Below are 16710 nucleotides of genomic sequence, written 5' to 3'. Positions count from 1 at the left end.
AAGCTTTCTTATGGGTGTGTGCCACAGTTATATGTATAGATTTTTATCTTTTCTAAATGTATATTCCTTGAGAGCAGAGCACTATATTTTATTAGGTTGTTTTATATTTTTGATCCCTACAGAGTCTAGCATCAGGATTACTGCAGAGGATTGTACAGGGTGTGCCTTATACAAGGGTGCACCCATTTGGGTGGCTCAGATGAGGACTAAAGTCCTAAAGGGGATGCATTTTTCTGCTTTTGCACATGTGCAGAAGCCCTTTCTACCCTTTCATGTAATTGGCACATGTGTAATAAATTAATCTACTATCTTATATGCAAGTATTAATTGTTACCTTTATCCTTACTGACTGCAGTCTGCAAGTGGCTTTTTATTATGTCCTCTTATCTCCTTAGTCTGTGCCATTTCCTTTCTGCCACCAATTTCTAAAAGGTTTCTCCTGTTACTCATTCATTCTAACTATCCCCATACATCAGATTCTTGCTACTTTCCATAAAAAATTGAGGCAATCTAGTGTTTGTTTGTGGTATAATTGTTGTCATATGGCTGTTTATTTCTGAGTCATTCTTCAGACTACTTCTCTCTTGAATCCAGGTAATTAAAGCCTAGTTTACTATCTGAATTTAATTTAATCTCTTCTTATGCCTATGTCACCTTCATTTTTTTAAGCCTTTGAATTTGTCATTGCTATTTTTATGCTTATGTTTAATTAATCATTTTCTTAGATCTGAGGTTTAAGTTATATTTTTTCTTATATTTTAGGTCGTTCTTCCCTTTTCCCAATAGATGATGGCTTGCTGGATGATGGTCATAATGATCAAGTTAGTGTTTTAAATTCACCCACATGTTACTCAGCTCATCAAAATGGAGAGCGAATAGAACGCTTCTCTCGAAAAGTTTTTGTTGGTGGTCTTCCTCCAGATATTGATGAAGGTAAGCTGATGATTTGGGCTTTGAAAAAGAACAAAAAACAAAACCTAAAATATAATATGAATAAGGGTGTGATATTTTTTACCTCTAGAGATTTTCAGTTAGAACAGATATCCATCTCTGTTTAAATATTCTGTCGCCTGTTTAAATACATAGGTAATCAAATAAATAACTTTTTAAAAGTTTTTTTCTTTACTTTGTGTGTTAAAATGCACATTGTTACTGGGAACATTTTTTGTAAGTAAGATTTTTATACCCTGGGTCGTATCCCATATATATTTTTAAATGTAGAACATATTTAAACATACAAAACTTTTTATTTTATATGTCTATATAAAACTTAAAGCCTTTCGTATGACCATAACACACACACACACATAGTGAAATAAAGGTAACCAGCCAGGAAACTCTACTTGCAATACATAACAGTCAAAAGTTGAATTTCTTTAAGAATAAATGCACTTTTAGAAACAGGTAAGAAAGGGGCTATAAAACCCCAAAGAGTAATAGAAACATAACATAAACAGGAAATTCAGGTTATACGAAGGCTAGTAAGCATATGTCAAAATGATCATGTGTAAAAAATAACAAAAGGAAAATAATTCAAGGTAAAGATTAAAAATACTGAAACTACCTAATGGTTGTGAGGATGTGGGAAATCTGCCACTCTCATTCACAACTAATAGATAAGATATTGCTACATGTTGGAAAGTTTTTCAGTTATGATTCAAATATCCGCAAACTTATTCTAAGTATTAATCAGGTTTCCACGTGATGAAATAGCCTAGAACATACTGGACTTGATCTATATGTGCTTCAGTGAAGCTACTGGCATGTGTCTACCTACTAAGTGTCAGATCTTAATACATTTTATGAATACTATAGCTTTTCACATCTTGTTTCAACAGACCAGTTTTTTCCCTATAAGATTTTACTTATCAAGCCATAATGAATCTCTTTATTTAACTTGATATAACATTTGCATGTTTTCAAGCTGGTGATATTTGTGGTTTGGTATACTATAAATCCATTACTATCCATACAGTGTTTCATAAAAATTTAAAACTCACACTGAATTAATTATTCTGGCCAATGTGCTGCTTAAAAATGAATTTATTTTGACTAAAATAGCTATTTATTTTTATGTATTCTTTTAATAAGGCTATTAGGCATGTTTCCAGTGTTTATATTCTAGTTTATCTTAGACTATTTGGCACTTTTAAATATTTAAATTTTTTTTAGAATGAATCATTAAAATTAATTCTTAATGCATATTATTGTACTTTCTTAAGATGAAATAACTGCTAGCTTCAGAAGATTTGGGCCTTTGGTAGTAGATTGGCCTCATAAAGCAGAAAGCAAGTCCTATTTTCCACCAAAAGGTAAGAGTTTTTATTGTAATATTTGCTAGGGAATCAGTTATATGACAGCAAGAGAGACAATATCAGTTACTTTTTGTTTTCTTTTAGAATTGAATATCATCACATCTTTATATAAAAACTAATATAAAGATAATAATAGAGGAATTTGTAGAGGCTGGTAGCAAGTATCAAGTGAGGCAAAACGGTCCTGGGAACTACTCCGGTTTCACTTTAAGCAAGTCAGGAATCATAAGAGGCTTGCTATGTGTTCTCTGTAATGATTTGATGATGATTTCAAAGACTCAGATCAGCAAGTGTTTGAGTATTTTCTCTGTCTAAAGCATCATTCAAAGTAACTTGGGTACAGACATATAAAAAAAGTCTTTGTCTAGTCAGTGAAATTAAGATCTATGTAAAGTGAGAATAAAATATAAACCTATGAATAGTTTAGTATTACAAGATTTACATAAGTGTTCCAGATAATAGCAGATAACAACAGAGCAGTATTTATTCTGTTCGTGGATTAGGTAGAGGAGAAAGTGACTGGTCAAAAAACCCTCAAACACATAAAGAAATAAGATGTGAAGAGGACAGCTAGCTATGTTAGTAACTTATTGCTAGGATGGTCCTGTGGCTGGTCACTGTAGTTAGTACGAGAATCACAAATCATGCTCACATTCATTTGAGCAAAGCAAAACAACTGTCAGTGGGGAGAGGAAGTATCTCCTGCCCACAGTGAGCAGGGGAGGTGAGGGGAGAGAACTGAACATGAATCCAATCAGTCAGATTGCTAATGGCAGATTTTCAGAAGTGGATAAAAGAAAGGGGGTGTTGAAAGACTAAGACTTTGAACATCATTGAAATATAATTTTAGAAACGAAAAGACACTTATTCTCATGGCTGATGAATTTTCAAGCCCAGAAAAAAGACTCCAATAGATCTGTTAAATGATCTTATTTTGCTTCTGGGAAAGGAAACGTTAGAATAGTTATTGGCACACAGAAACTTTAAAGGTTTCTGGTGATGGATTATATGGACAATCTCTACTTTTTGTCATTGAGAATTATACAACCTCTATGACTAGTTGATGTAGATCTTTTAGAGAAATGGAATAATGCAGTGATTTTTTAAAATATAACTTTAGATCTTACGGAATCAAGAACATCTTTTGAGTAGGGATTCTAGATCCCAGGCTTCTATCAGAATCTGATTAAAGCTATGGACCTTTCTTCATGTACTCTAGTTTTTCAGCCAATTTTGGAGTTTACTAGACTTGGAGGTGCCAAATCCTTAGTTTAGAGAGAAAATATAGATGTTCATTCAGTACCTTAGTTTTAATCTATCGTCCACAGTTTTACTATTTTGTCCATTTATAAAGTTTATTTTATTGAGTGTTCAATAAAAATGCCTCTTAGTTTCTAATGTTCCTGCCTATGTTACCATCATCCCTTGCCTGGACTACTTCAGACATGTGACTAGTCTGTCCCCATCTCTGGCTCTCTCCAGTTTTTCTCCCAGAGTACAGCTAGAGTAATCTCTCTGAAAGCTCATCTGATGGTGCTTCTCCTTGCGCCCTACGTAAAATCCTTCAGTGGTTCTCTTACTGTTAGGGTAAAGGCAAAAACGCATTTGACCCCCTCCACTCCCCCATATCCCTTGTTTCTTCTTCCACTATTGCTTCTTGTCTCCTGGTTCTGAAAACTGGCCTAGCTCTCTCTTGCCTCAGGGCTTTTGTGTATAGTATTCCATTGACCTGAAGACTCTTCCTTTGTCTTTTCATGTATATATCCTCTACTTATCTCAGCTCAAGTATCATTTGCTTAAGGGAAACTTTCAGGACCCACCTAATGAGGTCAAAGCCTGTTGTCAGCTTTCCTAGCTCTGCTGCCTCTTTCATGGCACTTGTCACAGTTGCAGTATTATGTTTTTACAACTTTACAAATATATGACTTTTTTTAATTAATATCAGATTCTTCCAATAGTCTCTAAGACTGTATCTTTACTCGTCTTTGTATTCTCAGTAATTCATGGATTGATAATTGCCTAATAGATAATATAAACAACTGTAAATACTACTAGATAGAGAAATTACTTTGACCTGAAGTAGGTGGGAAAAGCTTCACTGAGAAGTTTTGAACTAAATCTAAAAGGTACTGTGCAATTTAGGTAGATAAAAAGAAGTTGAACAGAGTTCCAGGCAGGACTTGAAATATAATTTTAAAAAGGAATTAGAATTGGTTCCTTTGGAGACCAATATACATTTTTGCATGAGCCTTTTGTTCCTATAAGGGGATGGTGGACCCTAAGCCTAGAAAGATGGGTCGGCATAAATTTAATGAAACAGAATAGTTGCTGTCGTTGCCATTGTTGTTGTCTTTGTGGGTTTTGTGGTGGTTGTTAGTTTATTTTCTCAAACTGAAAACGAAAACAAAAAAATTAGCACTGGCAAATGATAGTTTTTTTGGTACAATTATAGTTAATTGTAGCCATTGCCAAACACCAGTGTTTCCAAACCTTATTCTTTCAAGCATTTTTGTCATTTCTGCAAGTCATCATTTTCCATGGTTTGGAAAACACTAGTATGGAAGCATCCAGTTGGTGAAGCTACCTTGTAATTAAGGCAGTGACTTGAGCCCTTGGATACTGAACCACACGTGTACGTATGTTTCCTCTGCAGTGAATGAGGTTTACCCTATGTGAGTATTAGCTTGCTCTAATAAATTCTAAAGAACTATTAGATGATATATTTTTGGTCACAGTATTTTAATAATTAATGACTTGCCTTAGCTAGATCATAATTTACCTGCTATGTTGCCTAATTAATTTTTGTGATATAAACATTTCTTCCCTAATAATCACAAAAATAATTAAGCAATTAAAAATATTGTGTTTAAAGTAGTATTTTTAAATTAGTTAAGCAATATTAAAATATTAATATCACAACTTTAACATTAAAAATACTGAATTTAAAATACCGTTTTAGTACATTGGTCTTATATCCTCTCAATTATTACAAAAGTTATAACTTTCAGATCCTTAGCTTGTATCAAAATTAAAGTCTTCACTTAAATAAATCAGTCTTCATTTATTTTTCAAGCATATTTAAATTGTTTCTAGCAAGTAAAAAGGTCTAAGATGTGTTTTTTAATCTTGAATAATCATAGCTTCACAAGTTTCTATTTGTGTGGGTTGGTTTAACGGCTTATTTATGCATTCTGGCAATTTTATTAGAATGAGGTACTTTTGTGTCACATCAGACCTTTGTGGCAATAAAAGCCATTGTTGTCAATAAACCTTGTTTTTTGAGTTCTACGTAAAACATGACTTCACATTTCCTGTTGTATAATGGAACAGACGTGTGTGATCTGCTTGATGACTTCTTCATATTGGGATTAGGTTATAGTATTCTAGTTGTTTGCATAGAAATCTTCTCAAGGAAAAGGGGTATTTTGAAGTCATTTATAGTTATCATCTGCTGGGAATAGTCACTTAGTAGTAAACTTGCAATGTAAATTTTGATGTCATCTTTTTATAATGAAGTCATTCTGCCTGCTGGATACATGATTTTTGATTAAAGATTGACAATTGGTTGTCACAATGAAAGGAGGAAGGGCATGTTTCCCAGAGGTACAAAAACCTAAGGGAGAGCTTGGATCCAAAGTCCAAACGTAATCTCCAGACTATCTGAAAAAAGTGTTCTGCTGCTCTTCCAAGTTGAGACTTGATTTAAAAGTCCTGAACCATTGTGAAGGAACCCATTTCATCCCAACCTCCCTAAGGTAGTTTTCTTAGTATCATTTGGAAATTACCAGGTTGACTGTGGAATTTTCCCTCTACTTATGGACATTCCTGGCCCTTTCCAAGTGTGCTCTTGTCCAGAAGTATGCTCTAGAACTTGTCTTACCCTGAAGGCATTTGTAGGAATCTCAGCTTCTGATATGCCCACCTGGTTAACCCTGCCAAATTCTTTAAGGAGACAGTATCATGGGAGACCTTGGGGCTGACCTGGGTTTGAAATTACTCAACCAACTGCTTGCTTATGTGACTGACTTTGGGCAAGTAGTTTAACCACTTGATACCTCAGTTTTTTCTTCTGTAAAGTGGGAACAATGTTTCATAGTCTTTTTTTTTTGAAAATCAAATGAAATAATTCATGTAAAGCTCTTAGCACAGTACCACATAGTAAGTGCTCTATATAAAGTAGCTAAACAATTTACTGAGTATCTGTTTTTGTGTGTATTCCATAGGATATTGTGTTTTCCTGCAGAAAGTATAGTGGTTCTAGTTCTACTTGATAGTTATTTTTTTCTTTTTCAAAAGCATGTATTTTCTAAACAGTACTGAAATTTGGAGTAAAATCACTTATCTTGACATACTGCCTCATTTTTAATGGTTATTACAGGCTATGCATTCCTTCTCTTTCAAGAAGAAAGCTCAGTTCAGGCACTAATTGATGCTTGTATTGAAGAAGATGGAAAACTATATCTGTGTGTTTCCAGCCCTACCATCAAGGACAAACCAGTAAGTAAATACTACTTGAACTTTAGTAAAAAACCGTCTTGAAATGCTTATTAGTGGAAAAAAAAAATTTTAAACTACCATGTTAAGAGTTCAGTTTTTAGGGGCCTGCCTGGTGGTGTAGCTGTTAAGTTCACACACTCCGCTTTGGCAGCCCGGAATTCACCAGTTCAGATCCCAGGTGCAGACCTATGTACCACTTATCAAGCCATACTGTGGCAGGTGTTCCACACATAAAATAGAGGAAGATGGGCACAGATGTTAGCTCAGGGCCAGTCTTCCTCAGCAAAAAGAGGAGGATTGGTGACAAATGTTAGCTCAGGGTCAGTCTTCCTCAAAAAAACAAAAAAAGTTCAGTTTTTAAAAATTTGGATAATTTATAATACCTAGATAAAAAATTATAACAATTTGTTTCAAAATCCAACTATCCCAAATTTTGAACAATAGCTGGACCACTGTTAACTGGCAAAAAACAGCATAAACTGTCAAGAGAATAAGACTCAATACTTTAATGTCATTTCATCCTAGGTTCAGATCCGTCCTTGGAATTTAAGTGATAGTGATTTTGTGATGGATGGTTCTCAGCCTTTGGATCCTCGAAAAACAATTTTTGTAGGAGGTGTTCCTAGGCCATTAAGGGCTGGTAAGTAGCATGTTAACAAATTTTGCTCTTTAAAAAAATCATTTAGGGGCCAGCCTGGTGGCACAGCAGTTAAATTCGCACGTTCCAATTCGGCGGCCTGGGGTTCCCCAGTTCAGATCCCAGGTGCAGACCTACGCACCACCTGTCAAGCCATGCTGTGGCAGGCATCCCACATATAAAGTAGAGGAAGATGGGCACGGATGTTAGTTTGGGGCCAGTCTTCCTCAGCAAAAAGAGGAGGGTTGGTGACGGATGTTAGCTCAGGGTGAATCTTCCTCAAAAAAAAATCATTTAAATATGAATTAATTCAAGAAACATTTGGTAGCTGTTGTGTACATGGCACTATTGGGCAGGCCAGGGGCAGATTCCTCATGCTCCAGTAGTTGCTCATTGCAGAATTCTGAGACAACTTCAGAGAACCATTCTTGAAACCATCAAGTACCTGGAGAATTGGGCACGCATCTATCAATATTAATAGCTAACTCCACGCAGACTCTACAGGAAGAATCCACTCAAATATTTCTAACTTGTTAAGTTGTAACTCTGTAAGACATGAGAATTTTGAGTCTGTTTATTTTATGTGGGTTGATTCTGATATTTGAAGAAGAAATAGGGAATTTTTTTTAAATAGCACTTCAGATAAGTGAATGACAAATTTCTATTCATCAATAACCAGGAACCAGAGATCTAGTAGAAGATATCATATAGGAACATAGTTATAGATGTAAATGCCCACTGTGATAGCAAGTTTTATGATACCGTGTACCATGTGAAGTGTGTTAGTGTCTTCCATCACTGACAACATCCTCTTCCAGTATGGGAGATGTATGTTAAACAGCTATACACAAGTAAATACTTACAGAATATAACTGCTACAAAAACACTATCGGGAATAGAAGAGCACATAGCAAGAGAATGTGATGTTGTCTGAAACTTTAAAGATACTTGTATTTGAGCTGACATACAAAGATTGAACAGAAGGAGTAGGATTGAGATGGTAGGAGGGTTGTGAGGAGTGTGTTTCAGACAATGGAATAGCATATCAAAGATCTTTGGTGGAGGGAAGCAGAGTGCTGTGGAGGGACTGAAAGAACCCAGAGTGGCTGACTAGGGTATAATGAGTGAGGGGAGAGACAAGAGAGACAAAGAAGACATTGAAAAATTAAATAACAGTCAGATCTTACAAGTCTAATAGACTAATTTGATATTTACCCTCAGAGCAAGAGGAAACCAATGAAGAGTTTTTAAGCAAAGGAGAGATGATCATATTTGCATTTTTGAAAGATTGAGGGGGGAGGAGGAGGAGCTGGGTTGAGAGTAGGTATGGGTAGACCAATTTAGGAGCCTATTCTTGCAGTCCAGGAGACAGATAATGGTGGCTTGGATTAGTGGTGGTAGTGGTGAAAGTGCCAAGTGAATAGATGTCACAGATATTTATGTGGTAAATGCAAAGGTTGAATCTCAGCTTTCAGTCTTAAGCCACAAGGTAGATAGTGGTACCTTTTACTGAGATAAAGAACTCTGGAGAAGAAGCAGGTTGGAAGGAAGATTGTGATCTTGATTTTGAAAGCAAGCTTTTGGCACCATTCAGAGCCTCCAAGTAGAAATTTCAGTTAAGCCATTGGTACCTGATATATTTTTTAAGAGAATCACGCTTGCTGCTGTTTTGAAAATAAACTGGAGGATAGGGGACGGATCAGAAGCAAAGAGATAAAGCTATTGCCATGATCCAGATGAAAAATAATGATAGCTTGGAACAGGATGTTGGTGATAGAGGTGAGGAGATTGGATTCTAGATATGTCTTAAAAATCAAGCTCACAGGATTGCATGTGCAATGGGCTGGGGGAAGAAAAATAGAAAGGATAAAGCCAAAGATTTGATTTGGCGACTTCATCTTTTCCACTGCTTACTAAATCAGCAAAAACTCATTGGAGCAGGTTTAATGGGATGGCAGAGGGTCAGGAATACCATTTTGAACACACTGAGTGATGCAGTGTGTGTTAAGTATCAACATGAGTTGTCCAGTAGACAGTTGGATAGATAAATCTGGAGTCCAGGGGAGAGGCCCAGACTAGAGACAGGAATTTGAGAGCTGAAAACAGATAAATGGTTTTAAAGCCATGACCTGGGATGAAGTCACCAAAGCCACAAGTGTGGAGAGAAATCCAAGGACCGAAACTTAGCGTACTCTGACACTGAAAGTTAAGGAGTTGAGGAGGAACTAGCAAGGCAGACTAAGAAGGAATTATAGTGCAGTAGGAGGAAAATTAGTAGAATAATGTATCCTAGAAGCCAGATGGAGAAAATATTTCAAGGAGAGCAAAGAAGTTAACTGTGTTTAGTGCTGCTTACAGGTAGATTGACCGTTGTCCTTGGCAGTGGGGAAGGTGACCATGACATGAGCATTTAAAGTGGAGTCATGGGGTGAAAATCTAGTGATAAAGGGTTGAACAAAGAATGGGAAGAGAAGGATTGGGGAGTATAAGAAAAAGTTTTTAGCTATTTGCTGTAAAGGGGAACAGAAATGAAGCAGTCACTGAGAGGGAGAAATAAGGTTAAGAGTTTTTTTTTAAAGATGGGACAAATTACAGTATACTTGGGAACAATACCATATAGAGGGAAAAACTGATGGTACAGAAAGGAGAGAGGAGAATTGCCAAAGTAATTCTTCCATAGTGCGAGCAGTTGGGATCTAGTATACAAGTAGAAGTATTGGATGTAGACAAGAGCGTGGAACTGTTTTTCTTGTTGACTTTTACTTTTTAAAAAAACACTTAAAAATTGTTGATTTACTGTGTGCTGTCACATTTGATGTGAACTTCTTTTCCTTTTGAAGTGGAACTTGCTATGATCATGGACCGGCTATATGGTGGAGTTTGTTATGCAGGAATTGATACAGATCCTGAGCTAAAATACCCAAAAGGTGCTGGTCGAGTTGCTTTCTCCAATCAACAGAGCTATATTGCTGCCATCAGTGCTCGGTTTGTTCAGCTTCAGCATGGTGATATTGATAAGCGCGTAAGTTGCATATTGAGATATCACTTTACATCCTCTAATAAGGTGCTGATCCAAAGCTTACTACCGTAAGCTAATATAACTCAAACATTGTTTATATTTTTATACTCCATTAACTCTTAGAGTTAAGGAATATTCTATCAAAATATTCCTGAAACGTAAAGTTCTTGAATGTATTTTAAACTTCAGGTACAATATACAAAATATAAATGTCATTTTAAAAGCATGTCAGGTATTTTTATCCTTCAATAAGGTCTTAATATCCTTCTAACCATGGAGGCAGAGCTTGTTTTAAGAGCTGGTACCCTGGAGCCAGACTGCCTGCGATCCCATTTCCACCATTTGCTCTGTAATCCTCAGCAAAGTAACCCTTTATATGCCTGTTTTTCCTCACTTATAAAATGGAAAACAATAATAGTATCTCTCTCATAGTTATTTTGAGGATTAAATGAATTCAAATATGTAGAAGCACTTAGAACACAGCTTGGCACGGAGCAAGTGCTATTTAAGTGTTATTTATTTTTCTTTATCATAAAATCTAAAATAAAAATACATTGTGTATATTTCTCTAAATATGCACAATAATAAATATAAAAATAATTAAAAAAACAAAATCTACAAATAAACTAAATATAAAAAATAATTGTCCTAAACTTTAAAACATTTATTCTTTGGCAGCATTGTTTAGGTCATCACAATAAAAACTTTTAGGAAGTCCTATGAATGTTAACTGAAAGCCACACCATTGAATAGTTTCTAGTACTGATTACCATCTACAATAGGGAAAAGGAGTGAACATAACTCAATTGTTCATTTATAAATCTATTTCCTACTAAAATCTGTGAATAGTTCCTATATATAGCTAAGTAATATTCTAAAATAATCACGGTTATACTTATAGTACAGAGGAGATATAATGAGAATATGAGGTAAATTAACTTTTTTATATCCAAGTTAATAGATATAACTTGAGTGGGTTCTTATTTTCCTAGTGTAACAGTTTCTTGAAGCTTCTCTAAGGCTTCTCTAACGTTTGTACATTAAAAGACTATTCTGGGGGCAGGGGAGCTGGTTAACTAACACCAATTGACTAGACTATGGATTCTAAAAGTAGTCATCCATTTAATTACCAAACCATCCCATTTAGAAAAAAGTACAGCATAGGTTCAGTTCGTATACATAGAGTAACTTTTTGTTTGCATTGTTACTTAAAATATTGCACAAAAAAAAAAAAGGGACCTAAGGGGAAGGGCTCTGCTTTTATTTAGACATGCATAGGAAAATTTTTTGAACTGATTTGAACCTTAGAATTCCTCTAATCCAGTGGTTTTCAACCTCAGCTACATATTAAAGTCACCTGGGAACTTAGAAAAATCTTAACATCTGGGTCCCACCCCAGAGATTCTGCTGTAATTGATCTGGGATGCAGCTGAGGCAGCAGGAGTTTATAACCTCCCCCTCGACCCTGGGCAATTCTAATGTGCATCCATGCTTTAGACCACTGATCTAGTCGAAATAACCTCTACTTTTGCAGAAAGGCGATACAGTCACAAAGGAAGTTCTCTACAGTGTATTTAATTGTAGTTGTTTAAGATGCAGAAGTAGAAGGAAAAAATTGTTGCAGTGTCATACCTCTTTGTTTCCAAAATGATAGTGAAAGACCAATATTTGGGGTATAGTATTGATTCTTAAAGAGCAACTCAGATGCAGAGCAAGTGAATTGTGAAACACATACTTTTTTTAAAAGTCATTGAAATATCTTAGCAAAAAGTTTATTTTTTAAGATATGTGCTATTAAGGTATATTTTGAACTGTATTTGAAATAATTTGAGCCCTAAATATTTTATGTCTCTAGTATTACTTATATAAAAAAATATTAAACCATTAACATTTATACCTTTCATGTCTCTAAATTTGAATATAGTTATTAAACCATAAAAACAGATTAAATTTAAATTTATACCTGATAACCCAGAGATACACAGGATACTTATTTGGAGAGTATTAAAATTGTTTATTCGACTTGTTTTTAGGTTCATGAACACTTGGAAGTTTAGTTCACATCTCCCTGAGAGCTGGGAAGGACAATCAAAACACATGTGTAATGCATTGTCATTTTTGTATGTCACTCCATGAGTAATACAATTCATTGTAACTTCTGGTAGTTACTGAAGTGAATTGTGTTTTGTTTCATTTTGTTTCATAATTAATTAACAATAATTAATTATTTCATTAGTTGTGAATCCAGGTGACAAAGTATTACAGATAGATTCTCTGAAGTGAAAAAGGGAAAGACATCATAATAGAAAATAAGAATAGGTGAAGATCTGATGAAACTTCCTTTAACACATACAAGAGTCAATTGTTAGAGATTATTATTAATCAGAAATAGATTTTGATTACATTCTAAAATCATAAGCTTGAAATTCAGTTTACATCTTTGAAGTCTATGCTTTTGAGTTAAGCTGATTAGCTTTGTAAAATAATAACCAGAATTTAAAAATACAGGGACTGGTTAAGTTCGTGCACTTTGCTTTGGTGGCCCAGGGTTTTGCTGGTTTAGATCCTGGGCACAGTTGTGGCACTGCTTGTCAAGCCATGCTGAGGCAGCATCCCACATAGCACAACCAGAAGGGCCTACAACTAGAATATACAACTATGTACTGGGGGGTTTTGGGGAGAAGAAGAAGAAGAGAAAAAAAAAAAAGATTGGCAACAGATGTTAACTCAGGTGCCAATCTTTAAAAATATTTTTAAATAAATAAAAATACAAGTAATTGAAATCACTGCATTTTTAAAATTTTATTCAACAGTTTTACCTTAAGTAATTCCTGAGCACCTGACATTTCATCAGGTGTTATGGAAATGAAATAAACAGCATATACACTATCTTCAGTTTGGTTAAAATATGGTAGAGGCAAGAAATAACCATGAGAAAGAAATCTGGAAGGCGTGTGTAAATGTACCACATTTATTTAGATATTTATAGAGTTTCTACTTTGTGCAGAGATTCTGCTAGGTACTGGGTACTAGGTGTTGAGCAAATGGACGCTTTATCATCTGGAAAATAAAATCTAGTCATTCTCATTCTACTTCAGTGTATTCTTTGATCATAGTAATGTTCTTCCTTGATTATAGTTATAATGAAGATAATGAATCAAAAAGCAGCCTGGCAATCAAGATGGAATCCATAAAAGAAAAAGTTGAAAGATAAAGATTGAACATAAAAATTTTAGAATTTGTGTCAAAGATGGTTTTAAAAATCAATGGCCAATGGAAAAAAAGGTTAAAAATCCTTAATGGTCAAAGAGAACTTATAAATTAATTTTTAAAAAAGAAAACTGCACAAAAATATGCAAAAGATACAGATAATTCAGAAAAGAAAAATGTCCAATATACATAAAATATGTTTATCCTAACTCTAATCAATGAAATATCAATATAAACAGCAATGTAATTCCATTACCTTCCTAGCAAATGTTTGTTTTATAGTTCTTTTTATCAACTTTTAGGTTGTTTCCAGTTTGTTGTTGTTACAAATAATGCTGCAGAAAATATCCTTGTATATTCATTTTCTGCACACATGAAGTATTTCAATAGAATACATTCAGAATAGAAATTGTTGGGTCATTATTTTTCACCTTGGGCAAACACTACTTTATCTCAAACCAACCCTTTAAACACTCAATTTTCTCTCATGTCCTCGGGAAAGGCTGAGAGCTTAGGCTGCCCAGCAATATTCAGACAAAGGTAGTAACCTTTCATTCATAAAGTTATCACAAGTGAGAGATCAAGGCTATCGCAGCTAATAGTAGGTAACAGTAATTTACAGAGTATTTACCATATGCCAAGCACTGTCTTAAATGCTTTTACTTGCATAATCTAATCCTCACAATTCTGTGAAGCAGGTTCTAATATTCTTCTCATTTTACAGATATGGAAACTGAGGTTAAGAGGTTTAGTATTCAGAGATAACTTGAGTCTGAGGTCTTCTACTGAGTTAGGACTTCACAGTGGGACTATGACTTTATGTCTTATAAATTCACAGAGGTCTACACATGCCCTTAATAAGGTTGTCCACAGTTCTGGTTTGCCTGTACTGATTATTTAACAGCAGGATAGACTCTTATCTGCAGTAGAGAGGTGCTGCCATAATCAGTGGCTGTTAGGGTTATGCCATCTCAAGGGAGGTATTGGAATGAGGGAAAAAAAGGTGTAAAAATCATTTGTCTTCCTTGCCCTTCTCTTTTTCTCTCACAGTCACCCCTACCTCTGAAAATACTAACACACAGATGTTTTAAAGATGTTACCTCATGAAAGGTGAGGGTGGAATGTTTTGCAAATCAATTAGGTTTGTGTAGTTTTTAAAAGTATTTTCTGTCTTTGGAAAATATAGTAAATACCACTCAGTTTATAAGTCCTCTGAAGAAAACATATCAAAATAAAATAAAATTATCAAACTGTTCATTTAATCATGTGGTCAGTTATGAACATCAAACATCATATAAAAAGATAATTAGTGCAAGAACAAAATGATTTCATTTTCTTTAACCTACTATATGGTAAAGCCATTTCTCTGGGAAACTGCCTACTTTCTCAACGTTTAATGCTAGGCGTTTTCTCTAGAACACCCTATGAACATTTTAAATTATTACTAAAATGATTTCTGAAGCAGGCTTAATGAGACATTTTTTTCTGTCTTTTTGTAGGTGGAGGTAAAGCCATATGTGCTAGATGACCAGATGTGTGATGAATGCCAGGGCGCACGCTGTGGTGGAAAATTTGCTCCCTTTTTTTGTGCCAATGTCACTTGCCTGCAGTATTACTGTGAGTTTTGTTGGGCAAATATCCACTCTCGTGCAGGACGTGAGTTCCATAAGCCATTGGTAAAGGAAGGTGCTGATCGCCCACGTCAGATCCACTTCCGCTGGAACTAAGAAGAGCAAACCGGCCTCTGTTTAACAAGGAAGGAAAGGGTGCATGTGGCTTACTGTGTCTGAAGATACTGACATGCAGAAGAAATAAGTGCATTCTTCTGCTTTCACCCCAGCTATCAATACATGCATCTTTATCAGCAGCCAAAACACTACAAGCCTCTTGTTTTTCACCAAAACCCTACATCTCAGGCTTACTAATTTTTGTGATATTTTCATGTTAAAATAAAATGTTTTTTTGTATTTTCTCCAAGTTATTTTTATATGTAAAGTTAAAATTAGATATGAGAATGTTTTGCGTAGGGGCAAACAGTCTGCTGCTATATAGTGGGTGAAGCGTGCACTTATTTCTAAACGTGGGTTTTTAACTTCAAGATCTGCCCCAGTAATTTACCAAAGGTAGCAAAATAATAGTGAAGATGGAATATGTCTGCTACAAATGCTTATTTTTATTGTTGCTATTTTCAGTGTATACATAAACTAAAAATTAGGGTTGATTTTTTTGCTCTCCATTTTGACTTGCAAGAAATAATACCTCAAGATAATCTGATTTATTAGCTATTTTTAAACATTTTTAATCACAAGCTGTATTAGCTTTGCTGCTATATAGGTGTTATGTGTAAATGCCACCTATTAATACGGGATTGAAAACGTTAGAGACACACTGCATTGCAGATAAAATGCAGGCAGCACAATATGGCCTAAACTGCCATAGTTTTAGAATGTGAAAAAAAAATGCATGTTTACTTACCTGTATACACCATATGCATGCACTAGACTTATTAACTAACAAGAGGTGAGGTATTGCAAATGTTCAAAAAAGCTCTCTTGAATCTAGGTAGCATGAACAAATTATAAAATTTGTTTAAAAAGAGCAAACTTGCATGCATTATTGTGATTCAAGTTAAAAAAAATTGTCCTACATGTGTACAATATGCAAATTAGTTTTAGATTAGAAAGTGCAGCCATTTTGTGATCTGGTCGGTAGTGGAATTCGATTTTATGCAGACTGGATGTAATATTTGTAATTCCTGTGCAATTTTGTGATGTGCGGTTCTAATTCATGTGCAGTGATATAGTATAGATAAAAGATTGAATAAAAAACATACTAGAATTTTAAAGAACGTTGATTTTAGCCCCTTTGATAGATAGTTCATGATTAAGACATCCTTTATAAACCAAAGATGGCCAGCACACTGCTAACCAGTCACCAAATGTAAGACCCACAAGAAGCCCATATTTAAACAAATGAACTTTATAGAAGAAAGCAAAACTTTAGTAAACCTAAGTAAAGTCAAAATGGAGATG

At 34.9% G+C, this 16710-nt stretch overlaps 1 protein-coding gene across 1 annotated transcript in view; it reads left to right on the top strand.

The window, feature by feature from the left end:
- The window catches only part of CPEB2 (cytoplasmic polyadenylation element binding protein 2), a 68296-nt gene that overhangs the window by 49124 nt on the left and 2462 nt on the right, over positions 1-16710 (top strand). Inside the window, 6 exon segments of the mRNA XM_070613219.1 lie at positions 763-933; positions 2223-2312; positions 6694-6812; positions 7338-7452; positions 10290-10471; positions 15178-16710. The exon segment at positions 15178-16710 is cut by the window's right edge and continues 2462 nt beyond it. Of these exon segments, the coding sequence (XP_070469320.1) occupies positions 763-933; positions 2223-2312; positions 6694-6812; positions 7338-7452; positions 10290-10471; positions 15178-15405 (905 nt within the window). The 3' untranslated portion in view covers positions 15406-16710.

Source organism: Equus przewalskii, chromosome 3, assembly GCF_037783145.1.
Source record: "Equus przewalskii isolate Varuska chromosome 3, EquPr2, whole genome shotgun sequence".
Taxonomy (NCBI): Eukaryota; Metazoa; Chordata; class Mammalia; order Perissodactyla; family Equidae; genus Equus; species Equus przewalskii.
The sequence above is the reverse complement of the archived record's forward strand: the minus strand, read 5'-3'. Positions and strand labels throughout refer to the sequence as shown.